Below are 15438 nucleotides of genomic sequence, written 5' to 3'. Positions count from 1 at the left end.
TAATGTACTTCACGCGTCTCGACACACTGCTAAAATGTTTACAAATCTGTTTCCAAGAATTTACAAGTCTTTAAGAGTTAAAACGTCTTTAAAGGTCTTTACAGATTTTTGAAAAGGTTTCAACTCTTTACTTACTCGCACGATATATGTTTTGAAAACGCGATATAAAATTTGAAAATCACTCCGGGTTTAATATTTACACTTGAGGTGTCCTCGTTGTCGTCGTTTGTCTTTACGTTTACTGTACCACGTTGCTGCGATCTATAAGGTATATTTATTTATAAAACCTTATTTTACATACGTCCACGACCTAACTATGAATAGTTTTTAATTGTTAATAAGCTGTGCATGTGTGTGTGTGTGTGTGTGTGTGTGTGTGTGTGTGTGTGTGTGAGGGAGGGAGCCAATGATGCGGCTGTGTGTTTGTCCATTAACAGCTAATAGCAGCTCTGTTTCCCCATTACCACTAATGGATGTAACTCTCTGGACACACACACACACACACGACACACACAAACACACTAAAAACACACACACAGCTCTCTAAACATCTCTGCGGACAGGAAGTGAGGGCGTTGGGGCAAATGAGGAAGTGTTTCCCATGTCTGGTCTGTCTGTTTCATTTCACCTTTAAACTGTGTGTGTGTGTGTGTTTGTCATGATGAGATGCAGTCAGGGGAATCCAAAGTGCCTGTTGACTGTTTTAATTGTCTTCTCACCTGCTCATTCCTCCATCATCCCTCCATTCTCCTCCCTTCTCTTTTTCACCTCATTTCCCATTCCTCCTCTCTTTTTCCTTCTTTGTCATTTATCCTTTATTTCCTCCCTTCATGGCCGTCCTTTTGACTTCATTTTTCCTTGACACCCATCCTTTACTCATTTAATTCAATATAAAGGGATATTCCAGGGGTTTTGAAGTGTTAGAGACATCTGTTTGTCTGACTTTTTATTGACTAACTGTCCATTTCATTATTGAATCTGATGGTTCAGCGTTACTGAACCCAATCCTGCTGGAGTACCTCACAGGACTGATGCTGTTTGAGGTAAGAAAGAGAAAATACCTGAAATGTATTAGATATATTTATCTTTTCAATATATTCATTTTTATTGTCCATTTTGTTCTTAGTTTAATATTGAAATAAATATTATTTATTATGTAAGTGTGATTTTATTTGTATTTGCCCATTTATGTTTACTTAAATATCACCAATACAGATATTTTTTCAATACGAAAAAGGGAAATTCCCATGCCTTTTTAACTTTATTTTTTCTTATGTTTTCTTTTTTTCTTATTTTTTCTTATAACATTTCTTAAAGTTCAACGTTTATACAAATTACCAACATTTGTTCCAACTTAAAGTATAGTCCATCCAACCATCCATTTTCATCCGTTTATCCGTTACCGGGTCGCGGGGGCAGCAGTCTCCATGACCACAACCCACATCACATTACACCGCACCAAGCCCCCTGAACCTTCCTGCGGGTGGTGAGTCCACTAGAAGTATAGTTTTTAATGGAAATATATATGGTTCAGCTATACCTGCCTCATTCTCATATCAAAACAAAATCAGTGAACAGGAGTCCCTGTCATACAGTTAAGTCAAATAATTGTTTTTGAACATTCAGGAATCGCAATTGAATTTTCACTCGTCACATGGCGATGAATCTCAGCCCTAATTTGAGGCATTAGCCACGGTTCACTGAGCAACGTTTGCATGTAGCACTTTGGTGTGAATGAATGTGGGAGGCACAGCCTGCTGGATTTATGTCCGACAGTGTGGCCTAAGGCAGAGTAGTCGAGTGCAGATCCACTGAGCTTCTCAGAACAGAGTGCATTGTCAGAATTTGATCAAATAAATATAATGTGCATTGTTCAATGCATTGTGCGCCCCAAACCAAGACCACTGGAGGCAACCATTCAACAGGGTACATGTATTGTTGCACCCCTAAATCATACACACACATACACATATAAATATACACATGTATATGTATACATGTGTATATATATACACACATGTATGTGTATATACCTATATATACTGTATATATATACACATATATGTATATATGTATATGTATATATAGATATAGATATATACCTGTATATAAGCATATACATATATATCTATATATACACATATACATATTTACCTATATATCTATACACATATGTGTATATATGTATATAAATACACATATATGTATATATATACCTACAGTATATACCTATATATACACATATGCATATATACCTATACATATATACACATATATGTGTATATATGTATATATGTATATATACATACCTATATATACTGTATATATATACACATATACATATATATGTATATGTGTATGCCCTGATAAGGACAACTATAGAATATTTCCCATATCACACACACACACACACACTAAGTCACTCAGAGACAGAGAGAGTCATGGTTCTTCCAGTTCACTGCTTCTCTCTGTCCAATCAATGCAATATTAATGAGCCACAGCCCGACAGGCTGATCCGGCCACTGTGTGTGAGTGTGTGTGTGAGTGTGTGTTGTTTCCTCCTGCTACAGGACAGGCCTCAGGCTACAGCTGTGTCGGTGTCAAGGTCACTCTCTCACTCTCAGAGTCTTTTTCCATGTTTGTGGATGATCGTGTTAAAGGGATAGTTTAGGGTTTTTTTTTTGACTGTGTAGTTGATCTGAAACAGATTTTCACGACCAAACTCACGTCTCTGATCTTAAATACGAGCCAATGGTACAAAGTTTACTTTGATTTTACATCAAATAATATTGAGATCTTCCCTTATGACAGTGGTTCTCAATTTACCCCACCCCCCAACCCCCTCGGACCCAGAAACATGCAGCAATTTGACAGGTTTGGAGACAGTTTAGTTGGACTTTCTAGGGTTTCTTAAAGAACCTCAAAAGGTTTAAAGAAAGCTTTGTGGAAGTTCTCGAAGTTAAGAAGAAACCGAAAGTACTTTCTATGAGTCACGTCTGATACGCATTGTGAAACTTTGTTTTACTTCTTTAACTCTAGTCCATTTGGTTCCAGTCGTTTACTCCTGAACATTGAGTATAAAATGACCTGGTTGACAGAGGACCTTCAAAAACCTGGTTTCCGTGAAGAACCTTCTTCAACATCCAACCTTCATGTCAGTGATAGAATATTTCTCCATCCTCGCTCTAATCATACCTCTCTCTCTCTGCTAGTGTCCAGCTCTGCGTCCAGGCTCCGACCGCATCGATCCGTCCGCTCTCACCAATCTTCAGCCTTAACCAGTCGATGCTGCTGCCAGTCATCCTCCTCGCCGCCGTCTCCCCTGCTCGGCTTCCGCCTTTAATGGACCTGAGGAATCTGGCGTGGAGGCGATTTACTGCCGTCAGTCCACGGCCTCGTCTCCTCGTCCGCCGTGTGTCTCCGCAGACGAGAGCTTTGTTATCCTCTGTTGTTTGTTCTGTGGCTTTTTTTTCCCCTCCTGGTCTGGAGCTGGGAGCTGAAATGACACACGGACGTGAGCGTGTTTCTGAAGTGGTGTCAGAGCAGAATTGACATTTGCCATTTAGTGGCTGAAAATAAATCTCCTTCCTTTTAACAACAGCTTCGACTGCAGGGATAGACCCCGATGATCTCAGTTACAGATAAGGTCTTGGGGGGGGTTATTTTTTATATTGGAAACAGTTCAAGAATATCTAAAGATATAGGTCGGGGAACATGGCGGTAGAGCGGATGGTTGTCTTGCCTTACAGCAAGAAGATCATTGTTCCGATCTCTCTCTCTCTGATGGTCACCGATGACTATAAGAACAGCTGCAAACCCATTTTCAGATTTAAAGTTCATGCAACTTAGAGTATTTGAATTGCAAATTTTAGATAGTTTTAGTTTTGTTTTATCAAATTTTTGGGGCTATCCTCTAGCTATTGTTATCTAAAAAAAAAAAAATACATTCCAAAAACTAGCTTAATAGCTTCCCAAAATGAATAAATAAATAAATAATAAGAAACTGTAGCCAAACAGTATTAAGCAGCTAAATAATAAGAAACTGTAGCCAAACAGAATAGGCCAGAAGTTTTTGCAAAATAACCTAAAACCTTGTAAATATTATTAAAAAGTATCTCGTATTAAGCAGCTAATGTTTAGCCAAATTTTAGTTTTGACGATTATGGAAATTATGTGTGCGAGTATTTAGAACATCCTCAAAAAAAAAAAAAAAAAATCATGAACAAAGAATCTACCTACAGTGCCCTCTAGGGGTCACTGCCAACATTCATTAATCTTCTATCGTCGTCTTGTTCTACCTGTCTGGTAAAGGGTACGTTTGTGCACGCTCATCACCAGATGACCTCCAGCACAACTGTACCAACAAAAACTGACTTTGAGATTGTAATAAAAAAAAAACATTGCCCCCAGTGGTCAGGATGTAGTTGTTGTCCACAGAGTTCTTTCGGTTCTCTGACCACAGCAAATTCTTACGTAAGTTGGCCTCAGCTGCTCTCTGGTGGATTCTGAAGACACCTGTCAATCATCTGATCAGTGATTACAAGACCCGTCTCCTGGTGCTACGACCACAAACCCACTTCACCCCCGTCATAAACCTTCCGTCGATACCATCAGAGTCCAGAACCTGTTCACGGTGTCAGGCGCTGGTTTATCGACAGGGACGTAACCATGAAATATTTATGGCAGAGCTCGTGAGCCTTTGAAAAGCTGATTAATGCTCCTGCCCCGGGGTGAACACGTCAGGAGGGTAAAGAGCGGGAATTGTACCGACGCCTGTTCGACACATCAAACAGCAGCGCGGTATCGATCTGGGCTTTCAAACAAAGCAGGAAGTGATGTGAAGACCAGGCTGCGCTGCAGGAACAGGACAACCAGGAAGCCTTCTATATATATATATCACAGGAGGATGAGGAAAAGGTGCCCTGCTCAAGAGCACTGCAGCAGGAAATGTTAGAGGTAAAACTCACAAATTCACAAAAGAACATTTTCAGGATTTGAAATTCTAAAGATTATTCTCTAATATTTTTTTAGATTCATTTTGGTATTTTTTTTCTTCCTCCGTTCAGTCCATCTGTCTTTTTTTCCTGTCCTTCCTTTCATTCTTTCCTGTCATCCAGACTGTGTTTTGTTCGAACCTTCCATATCTTCTACCTTCCGTTTTTGTCTCTCTAAATATCCTTGACTCTTTCCGTCCATCCTCCTTTCTCTTCCACGCCTTTTTTTTCTCCACTTTTTTCCACCATATTGTTTTCATGACCGTTCCATACCACCTCTCCTCTCTCACCTCCTTCCTTCCTCCTCACTTCCTCTCTGATTTGATTTTGTCGAGACATTTTAAATCCCGACTATTCTTTAACAATCTTTTCTAAACCTGTTCTTTTTGACAAACTTAGACCTGCCTCTCTCCTCCTCCTCCGTCTCACTTTTACTAACTTAAGAGTCAGCGGTGTCAGAGCTAAACACACACATAGTCCTGGTTTTGATCTCCTCTTCTCTCAGCTTTAACATCGACTTCTGCTCCGTATCTGCTCTTTAATCCTGTGTCCCACGTTTAAGTATGCACAGATACTTGGTGAGGATTAGAGGAACTTAGCAGGTTGAAGCTGTGATGTTGAGATGACTAAACGCTGACAGGAGGCTGAGGCTCGCACACACACTCACACACACCATAAGTGCAGAGTTTAAAACAGTTTGTAGGGCAAAGCGGAGGAAGTGAGCTGAGATCAGAAGGCAACTTCACAGTCAGATTAAAGGACAATTCCGCAGTTTTAATGCTGCGTAGCGTAGAACCTGCAGTACTTTCAGTATTACCAACCATTTCAGTGTTCTGTTCCAGTGTTTTCATTGGAGTGAAAGTTTGTCTAAAGGTCATGAAAAACATTTTTGTACGTCAGTGAAGTATATTACCTTATTAACTCATCTTGATGAAAAGTCCTGGTCCAAAAGCCACTTCCAGTCCATGCCTCCAGGTCTTACTGGTGTGCTTGTCACCAAGTGCAATCAAAGACAGACAAAGACAATATTGGAATTTGGATTAGTGATCATTAAAAAAAAAAATAAAAAAAAAAAACATGTCAAACATTTTTCAATTATTTTTGTCATGCTCAGGAATAATGATTAATCGTGATTAATTGTGACCCTACGATTAATCAGATTTACATTTTTCCTATTTTTTTTAATTATAATCGTTTTCGAATAAATCAAAGCATTGTCCAGAACGACTGTCCAAATGTCCTCAGTTGTGCTTCAGCGCTGATGTGAAACAATCAAAACAGAAGAAGAAAAAAAAAGAAAAAAAGAAAAGAAAAAGCCCCAGGCTCTGGTTTGTGACCACTGTGTCGCCCAGTTTCCTCATTTGTGTCCTAAAAGGGACAGATGGGGTGATTCAAGGGAATACTCTCCCTCTACACACACACACAGATGGACGTGGTGACACCATGATGAGCACAACTCGGGTCAGAGGTCATAGTCCCAGAGGGTCAGCGGACACGTGTGGAGGCGGGACAAAAATAAAAGGACAGAAGTGTGTCTGTGTGTTTGTGTGTGTAACACAAGCAGATGAGCTCTCTCTCTCTCACACACACACACACACACACACACCTTCTCTGTCTGTCATCATTGTGAACATTTTCCTATTTTTCCAACAGGAAGCAGGGTTTTGTGTGCGACCTTAGAAATGGCACTAAAGTCCATAGAAAAAAAAGCTTTTTAAAATCCTTTGTTTGAATATGTTGCTGTGACCATAATTGACCACACGAGGCAGCATTGGACTAATAGCCCCTGGTTTGAAAGGTAGAAACATCAATTTTCTCTGTGGACTTTGGTGCATCAGGTCACAAAACCCAGTTGGAAAAAAACATTTTAGTTCCCGGATGAAGATGCATTTATTGAAATTATTACCTGTTCTTTCAAATTTCACATTGTTATTTTTTTTTTTCAATAAAAAAAAGCCTCTCATAAAAATAGCTTAAAGCAGAATAACTGTGGGAAACTAGTTTTCAACCAGGTTTATCCATAAACAGACGGATAAGTAGAAAGTGAAAGTAGAGAGAGCGAAGTGGAACTTTTCTCCTCACGTACTTCATTCTTTAAAGAGAATATTCAGGTCGCTCCACAGCCAGCCCAGGTTTCTCCTCATCAGGAGGTTAGTGAGATGCTCGATGGAGAAAAGCCTTCGCGCCGCCTGATGAAAGGAATTAAGAAAAAGCGGAGGGAAAGAAACACGACCTTAATTTGCTGCATAAGTAATTATCAATCAATATGTAACATTAGAGAGTGGGTTTTCTGTTTTTAAGCTGCTGGTTCTGATCAACCGTGGAAGAGAGAGGAAAAAAAAAGGAAGATCAGAGATGTGAAGGTCAGAACGCTGCTGAAACCTGACCCAGAAATAACCAGGAAAAGTTTGGTTTGGTTTGGAGACAGAGGCTATGACTGAAGGACAGGAGGCTGGCCTTTCTGACGGCCTAAAGGTTCAGGACAGGAAATAGACAGGTGTGAGTCACCAGTCCAGGACATCACGTTAGAGCTCACACCTAGTCGACAGAGACGAGTGACAAGTCATCTGAGTCTGGACGGTCGGCAGCAGCTCCGGACGTCACGTCTAAACTTCTGTGTTACTGTGAAGATTATTAAAGAAATGCTGTTTTATATAAAGTTAGAATTATTGATGTTATGGTCATTGGTTACAACACTCTGATAAAATGGAACTTTGAGATACCAGCATAATCCGTTCCAGGTCCGAGCTCGTAACTCGAGGTGCTGGGATCTCGAATCATGTTTTCCAATAAGAAATAACAGAAAAAAAATTAATCCGTTCCGTCCCTCTAAAAAACTCCACTATTAGTGCAAATAACAATGGAAAAAACATATTTTTAATTGCTATAGAGATATACACACACACAAAATATATAGTATATAAGGATTCCTGTGATATAAAATAAAATGTGGTTTTAATTATGAGTTCTTACCTTTGAGTCAGGCGATACAGTAGAGGCTAATGGAGGAGGAGGAGGAGGAGGGAGGAAGAGAGTTGCCCCGTACGTAGACACTTTTTTGTACTGTACCTTACACGTAGACTATGTAACTTACATAAGCTTAGAATTAACTTAACTTACATATTTTTTACTTTTTTCAATTTGTATCCTTTCTTTAGCGGGCAACACGCTCATAATTATCAATTTCGTGCTATATTCCCATGATCATCATGTGTTTCTTCTTCTCACCACCATCCTTACCACTCACTCTCTGAGGACTCATCACTATTATGAAAAATAATGCACAAAATAGAGAGAAAATCATGTAGATAACGCAAACACAATACGGTAGACTCGCGGGAGATGTGTACAGAAGTGAAGTGAACGAGTGAAGCGGCGTGGGCTGCTCCGAGTGCTCGGCCACCTAGTGTTGGCGTCTGTAAACTCGGTTTGAGGTCGTCTCTCAAATCTTTGCTCGCATCTCGAAATACTCGCATGTTGGGACGTTCGTATCTCGAGGTATTACTGTATTAACTTTGGCTCTAAGTTTCACAGGAAGTTCACTTTAAGAAATTGGAAGAACAACAACATAAAAATTGGTGAGAAGAAGAAGGAAGAAGAAGGAAAGAAGAGAAGAAAGAGAAGGACAAGAAGAGGAACAACAATGTTAGGAGGACAAGGGAAGAAGAGGAGGAATAGAAAGATGATGAGGAAGAGAGGAATAAGAAGCAGAGGAAGTAGAAAATGTAGAAATGTTGGGTAAAAACAAAGGAGGAAGAGGACCAGGACCAGGAAGAGAAGAAGAGAAGAAGCAGAGCAGAGAAGAGGAGAAGAAGAACAAGGGCAAGAAAGATAGGGAGTATAAAGAGAGTGAGGAGGTGGAGAAGAAGCCGAAGAAAGAGGAGAAGAAAAGTCAATTGTTTGTAGATAAAGACTGAGAGAAGAGAAGAAGAGAAGAAGCAGAGCAGGATAAGAGGAGAAGAAGAAAAAGGGACTGAGGAGAGATGGTTAGAACATGACCTGGAAACAGATCATGGAGATGGAGATGAAGAAGTGAAGGAGATGAGATTGGTGGATTTACTGAAGGAGGACGTGGAGATAGCGGTTGGTGGAGGAAACAGGAGACAGTGAGGTGGAGGCCGATGATCTGGTGCAGCAACAACTGAACCTTGAAACCAGGTGAACCTGATACCTGGAAAGAGACAGAGGAGACAGAGACTTCTGTTTAAGAGTCCAGTCTGTGGTCACAGCACGTTCTTTAAAGATTCAAAGAGAAGACGCTTGGTTTTCTTCTCACCTGATGCTCACAGTTAGGAAGAACATTACTCTGACACTCACCTCCTCACACACTGCCCACAGGTTTAATAAGGAGAGAGCTGCTCCAGGCCTTCAACCTCGGAGGTGGATTGAAAAAAAAAAAAAGGCTGCTTAACCTGAGCTCAGATCTTCATCTCCTCATGTCTCCATTACTCGGTGGGTTTTCTAAAGCCCACCTGAGGGAGCAGAGCAGAGGGAGGTGAGGGAGAACTCTGCTTCACGCCGACGCTTTTTTATCTCCAGCTGAGCAGGAACACAGCGGCTCTGCTTTTAACTCATCCAACCTCCTCCTCCCCCGCTCGAACTTAAGAGTCAGCGGTGTCAGAGCTAAACACACATAGTCCTGGTTTTGATCTCCTCTTCTCTCAGCTTTAACATCGACTTCTGCTCCGTATCTGCTCTTTAATCCTGTGTCCCACGTTTAAGTATGCACAGATACTTGGTGAGGATTAGAGGAACTTAGCAGGTTGAAGCTGTGATGTTGAGATGAGCTGCTGCTGACAGGAGGCTGAGGCTCGCACACACACACACACATACGCACACACACACCATAAGTGCAGAGTTTAAAACAGTTTGTAGAGATAAGGAGGTGAGAGTGAGCTGAAGTTTTAATAATCAGCTCTGAGGAGAGTGAGTCTGGAGTAAAGACTGAAGATTAAGACTGGTTAATGCTTGAGTTTGTAACATTTAGGGAGGGATTGCTGTCAGAAAACTTAACAGCCTACACACACACACACACAACTGATGGTGTGTGTGTGTGTGTGTGTGTGTGTCAGACAAATATATAAAGTTATGGTTTAGTTTGAAACAACAGGAGGTTTGTGAAAAATAAACCAACAACAATGGATGGATGGATGGATGTAAGGATGGATGGATGTAGGAACAGAGAGATGATGGATGTAAGGATGGATGGATGGATGTAAGGATGGTTGGATGACGTAAGGATGGACGGATGGATGTAATAATGGAGAGATCGACTGATGGATGTAAAAATGGATGGATGGATGGATGGATGGACATAAGGATGGAGAGATGAATGGACTTACGGAAGGACAGATGGACGTAAGGATGGATGTAAGAATGGCTATAAGGATAAATAGGTGGATGAATGTATGTAAAGATTAATTGGTAGATGGATGTAAGGATGGACGGATGGATGGAAGAATGGATGGATGGATGTATGGATGGAGAGATGGATGGATGGATGGATGAATGGATGTATGGATGGATGGATGAATGGATGTATGGATGGATGGATGAATGGATGTATGGATGGATGGATGAATGGATGTATGGATGGATGGATGAATGGATGTAAGAATGGATGGATGGATGTAAGAATGGTTGAATGACGTAAGGATGGGTGGATGGATGTAATAATGGAGAGATCGACGGATGGATGTAAAAATGGATGGATGTAAGAATGGACGATGGATGTAAGAATGGCGAGATGGATGCCTATAAGGATAAATAGGTGGATGAATGTATGTAAAGATTAATTGGGAGATGGATGTAAGGATGGAGAGATGGATGGATGTAAGGATGGGTGTAACGGTGGATGGCTGTAAGGCCACTTGGATGGATTAATAAAGGTATGGATGTCAGGATGAATGGATGAGTGATTGACGGATGAGTGGATAAATAAATTAGATGGATGAAAGGTTGGATGAATTGATATAAGAATGGATGGTAGAATGAATGGATGGATGAGTAGACTGACGGATGGATGATATTATATAGTATGGTTGGATGTAAGGATGGACAGGTGGATGGATGAATCATTATCAGTTATTACCATTTGATTGCTCAGGTGTCAACCGTCTCCTTTGAGTGACAGTTCAACCTCATGGTCATTAAAGACACAACAATCAAACTCAGTCAAATCCTAAATGTTGGTTTTCTGATGAAACACTCCAACTTTTCTCTTTCCCACCAAACTGAACTGCTATTGATCATGAAAAAAAGAAGCAGATCTTATGATAATCTTTCTGAATCTGAAGAAAAACATCCAAACAATCCTTCACCGCCGAAGCGCAGGAAATGTTAAGAACATCAATAAGACAGAAAAACGGGAAACTTCAAAAAAAAAAAAAAAAAAACACGCACAGGGGGAGGGAGTTTACAATAAAAACTAAAGTAGGACAGAGTGATCGATTTTACTGTAAAAATGTTGAGTTGTGAAAACAAACAAGCAAAAAAGAAATGAGAACAGCAGGAACAATCTGAGAAGGAAGACGGAAGTGATGGAAGAAAAAGGAGAAGTCGGTAACGAGAAGTTCTGTCTCTTTCTCATCGTTTTATACTGACTCAGGGACCAGAACCCTGAGAACATGACCTCTGACCTTCAGTGACTTGGATCAAACCCTTCGACTCAGACTTGAACAGACATCATCCGTCTGTGGCTTTGAATCCGAGACGACGTCCTGGACTCGACTGGAACCTTTCCTCAGAGACCTGGACTTGGACTTAATGGTTTCTTGGCCTGCGATGACATCGTTGATCCAACAACACCTGTAGAGAATGCGATGACATCGTTGATCCAACAACACAAGAACACCTGTAAAGAGTATATTAGTTAGTATTAGTAACAATAGTACATTATTTACAAGTTAATACAACTATTTCAATATTAGTGATGAATAATAATAACATAACTGACATTACCCCAAACTGCATTCTGGGTAATCCTCCTACGTCTGGTCAGTGATGCTTGTTGTCGTGTGGAAGACGTCAAAGGTCAGGAGAAGAGCGACGTCTGACACCACACCTTTTATTGTGGTAGTTTTTATTGGACACAACAACAACAACAAACACAACAACATCAACTGTAACACAATCTCACGTTATGTGACGCACGATCAATTTCAACTGCTGTTACACCGAGAAGCTGCGATACATGCACTACAACACACACACACACATATACACACACGCACGCACGCACACACTCTTAAATATCTTCACTGTGTTTCTATACAATAAATATTTAATTTCATTGTCACATCAAAGACTAATTTAAATTAAGAAAGCTGAATAATTACATCACGTGTGAGAATAGAGAGACAAGTGATTTGGTTCCTAAAATCAAACTACGGATGCTTAAATAAACTAATATTGGAAAAAAATTATTGGATTAATTAAAAAAAATTCTTTGTTTAAATTCATTTTGGACTGTTTTTCCTGGTTTCTGTTTTCATTTATATTAAAAGGTGAAAAAACTACAAATAAATAGTGGCATATTAATAACATAGTAGATTTAATTTTGTAATTTAATTATTTCCTGTTTTCTTGTACATCCGAATTTGTTTTCATGTTGTGATTTACCACCAATTTGTTTCTTCTTGCTTTTTAATTTTTACATTTTTTGAATTTCTAGCTGCTGTGACGGTGAGGCTGCTTCAAAGGATACCAGAAGAAAAAAAGAAAACAGGATGGAAAATGGAGGACAGAGTTTAAATAAAGATCTAAAAATCTGTCTGAATCCCCTTTTTCTCACTCTTCTCACCATTCTTCTCCCCAGAGATGACGTCAGAAAGAATCCTTCCCCCCACCCGCCAAAGCGGGGGGGGGGGGGGGGGGGGGGGGGGGTTAAGAAGGTGAAATCACAACTTTAACGGTGTGAAGAAAAACAGGTTTACAGGAGAAGAACCTGTGAAAAGCTTTGACACGCTGTGGTTTACAGGTGTGTGAGGAGGTGCAGGCGGGGAGGAAAGAGGAGAGGAGAGGAGAGGAAAGATTTCGAAGACTATTCATAAGACTACCTATTTGTATCAGTTTGATTCATGATAAAAAAAACAGCTTAAAACAGATGCCATTCATCTGAATTCTCCTATTTTTCTACATGTAAATTATATGAATTCATGATTTTAAAAAAAATAATTAAAGTTTTACAGTGCAAGGATTGGTGATATCATCGTGGAACTCCTGATTAAAAATAATGCTGAGAATCCTCCTGACTTGAGAGTCCGCCTCTGATTTAACGTTTAAATGAAAACTAAAAAAAACAAGATGCATTCATTAGATTTGTTGCTCGACAGGAGAAGGAAACACTACAACGACTGATTCAAACTTAAATCATTTGGATTCTTTCTCTTAACTCCCAAATATGTAAACCGAAGGAGCAGAAAATAATAAATCACCAAGCTGCTACGATGGCAGCACTCCGCAGAAAAAAAAAAAAAAAAAGAAGAGAAATCCACTTTCAAACACATTTGTAACTAAGCAAGTCTCCTCTTCAGCTTCAGATTGATGTTAGATAAAATGCCTGATGCCGCACTTCTGACCAGGGATCAGACAAAGTACTATTTTATCACAGCCTTATTTAAAAAAAAACATCCTTCACAATATGGTGATTTGTCTTGAATTTTCATGATCAGGAAAAATAACGATTGGAGGAAATGTACCTGATCGTACAACCACCAGGGGGCGCCTGAATCTTCCCAAGGCATGATGATATTCTCTAGTTCATTATAGCATGTTCGAACGAAAATGTGTCTCACCAAGATATCAGTTTAGGTGATTTTGCAAGACACGATCGACAAAAAACATTTGGTCCATAACATAACCGCGCAGGCCAGGTCCAGAACAAAAAAAAAAAAAAGATTTTACACAATCTGGAATACTTCGGAATTACCGTTAAATACACGACTTGTAGAGCAAATACATTAATTGCCTGGAAATCTAACTTGAAATTTGATGCCTAAATGGTCAAGGTTCGGAAAAAAATTCTCAAGTGTTCAATCGTGAGTTGCTGAGCTAGCCTTACAAGTTGTTGCGTAAACTCACCCTGGTTGCTTTAGATGTTGACTAAGCGCTACATTGTTCTCGTGTTAAATCTGTCAACTGGGTAACAATAACTAGCTTAGCAGCAAAGTACACAACTATCACAGGATATCTAAAATACTTTAATGCTATACCTACGTATACCTGGTACTCAGTGGATATGGTACTTGTTTTCTACCTTGAAAGTTATGAGTCTGAATCCAGCTTCTTGTATATGGATGGGGTTTGATCATGCACGGTGTCTGTAGTAAAAACCCGACCAGATCAACTGCTGCTGAGCTGGTCTAAGTTTGAGAAATTATTAGGTGAACACAATCAGCCCAAAATGTTGTAGACGGGAATCCGACTGACGAGAGTCAAACTAGATATGTCAAACCAGTTAGTGTAACAAAGACGTTTAGCAGAAGTTTGAACATGATGGGGAGGTTTAGTTTTTAAAGACAGGCTTTTTGGGCAGATGATCAGTTCTTAGTTGATTTTAGCAGAACTTCAGAAATGACTCCATCTGTCCCTAGGTGCTCTTAACCTGCTGACCTTATGAAGCAACGCCGGTTCGTCTAGCACTCGCCCTGATTTGGTGTCAAAACAACCTTTTCTTCTGATTGCAGATCTCTTGGCTTCACAACATTGTCTGTAGGGTGTTGGTAACCAGCTGCAGCAACAAGGGAAAAGGGAATAACGATAGTGAAAATGTGCAAAACTAAAACACATCACTGCAGAGTCACAACGTCAATTGGTTAAGATTCTAACAATCGTCCAATGAGACACAAGAGGACTATTTTGTTCTGGAGAGACAATTCTGAGACCACGTTAGACCATGAAACGATGCTCTTTGCCATCGTGAGCCATCAGGATGACGTTGCGGTTGGACGTCCAGATGAGGCGGGCCAGCTTCAGGTGGTTCTGGGAGCCCGGAGACGCTGGCTGCACCAGAGGAACCTGGTATGTCTTCATGCAGCGCAGCTGAGGGGCGGAGTTAAGCATCCCGATGCTGCCCAGAAGACTGGTGTTCATCTGGGGAAAGACGGAGGAGACAGATTCACCTGAGATCGTCTGATTCTAACAGTCCGACAAATTTAACATGAATGAAAAAAAACGTTTTTTTGTTCTTTAACTTTTCAGTGTCTAACAGCAGTGGTTTTAAAAATGAGTTTCGCAAAAGTACCAAACATGCAAACCCCATCTTTTACCAATGTTTACAGAAAAAAATTAGCAATTTTACATCAGAGATTTTCTTCATTCATTCCTGAATTATTTCATTAATTAAAATCTCTTTTTGTGAATTTCTTTGTTTGAAATCTTTCTTTAAAATTAACCAGCAGTGACACAAATACACCACAGGAGGCAGCAGTAGACCAGCTGTGTC

General features: G+C 40.1%; 2 protein-coding genes across 2 annotated transcripts in view; one reads left to right on the top strand and one right to left on the bottom strand.

The window, feature by feature from the left end:
* The window catches only part of LOC103389163 (threonine synthase-like 2), a 649915-nt gene that overhangs the window by 262629 nt on the left and 371848 nt on the right, over window positions 1-15438 (top strand). The window lies entirely within an intron of this gene.
* Window positions 13102-15438, bottom strand: part of LOC112488019 (WD repeat-containing protein 7-like) — a 32415-nt gene continuing 30078 nt past the window's right edge. Inside the window, exons 9-10 of the mRNA XM_025061996.1 lie at window positions 14889-15086; window positions 13102-14724 (exon numbers count right to left, since the gene is read on the bottom strand). Of these exons, the coding sequence (XP_024917764.1) occupies window positions 14692-14724; window positions 14889-15086 (231 nt within the window). The 3' untranslated portion in view covers window positions 13102-14691. The remainder of the gene's footprint in view (window positions 14725-14888; window positions 15087-15438) is intronic.

This window comes from Cynoglossus semilaevis, chromosome 14, assembly GCF_000523025.1.
Source record: "Cynoglossus semilaevis isolate Cse_v1.0 chromosome 14, Cse_v1.0, whole genome shotgun sequence".
In the NCBI taxonomy this organism is placed as follows: Eukaryota; Metazoa; Chordata; class Actinopteri; order Pleuronectiformes; family Cynoglossidae; genus Cynoglossus; species Cynoglossus semilaevis.
Note: the sequence above shows the minus strand (reverse complement) of the source record. Positions and strands in the feature narration are given on the sequence as shown.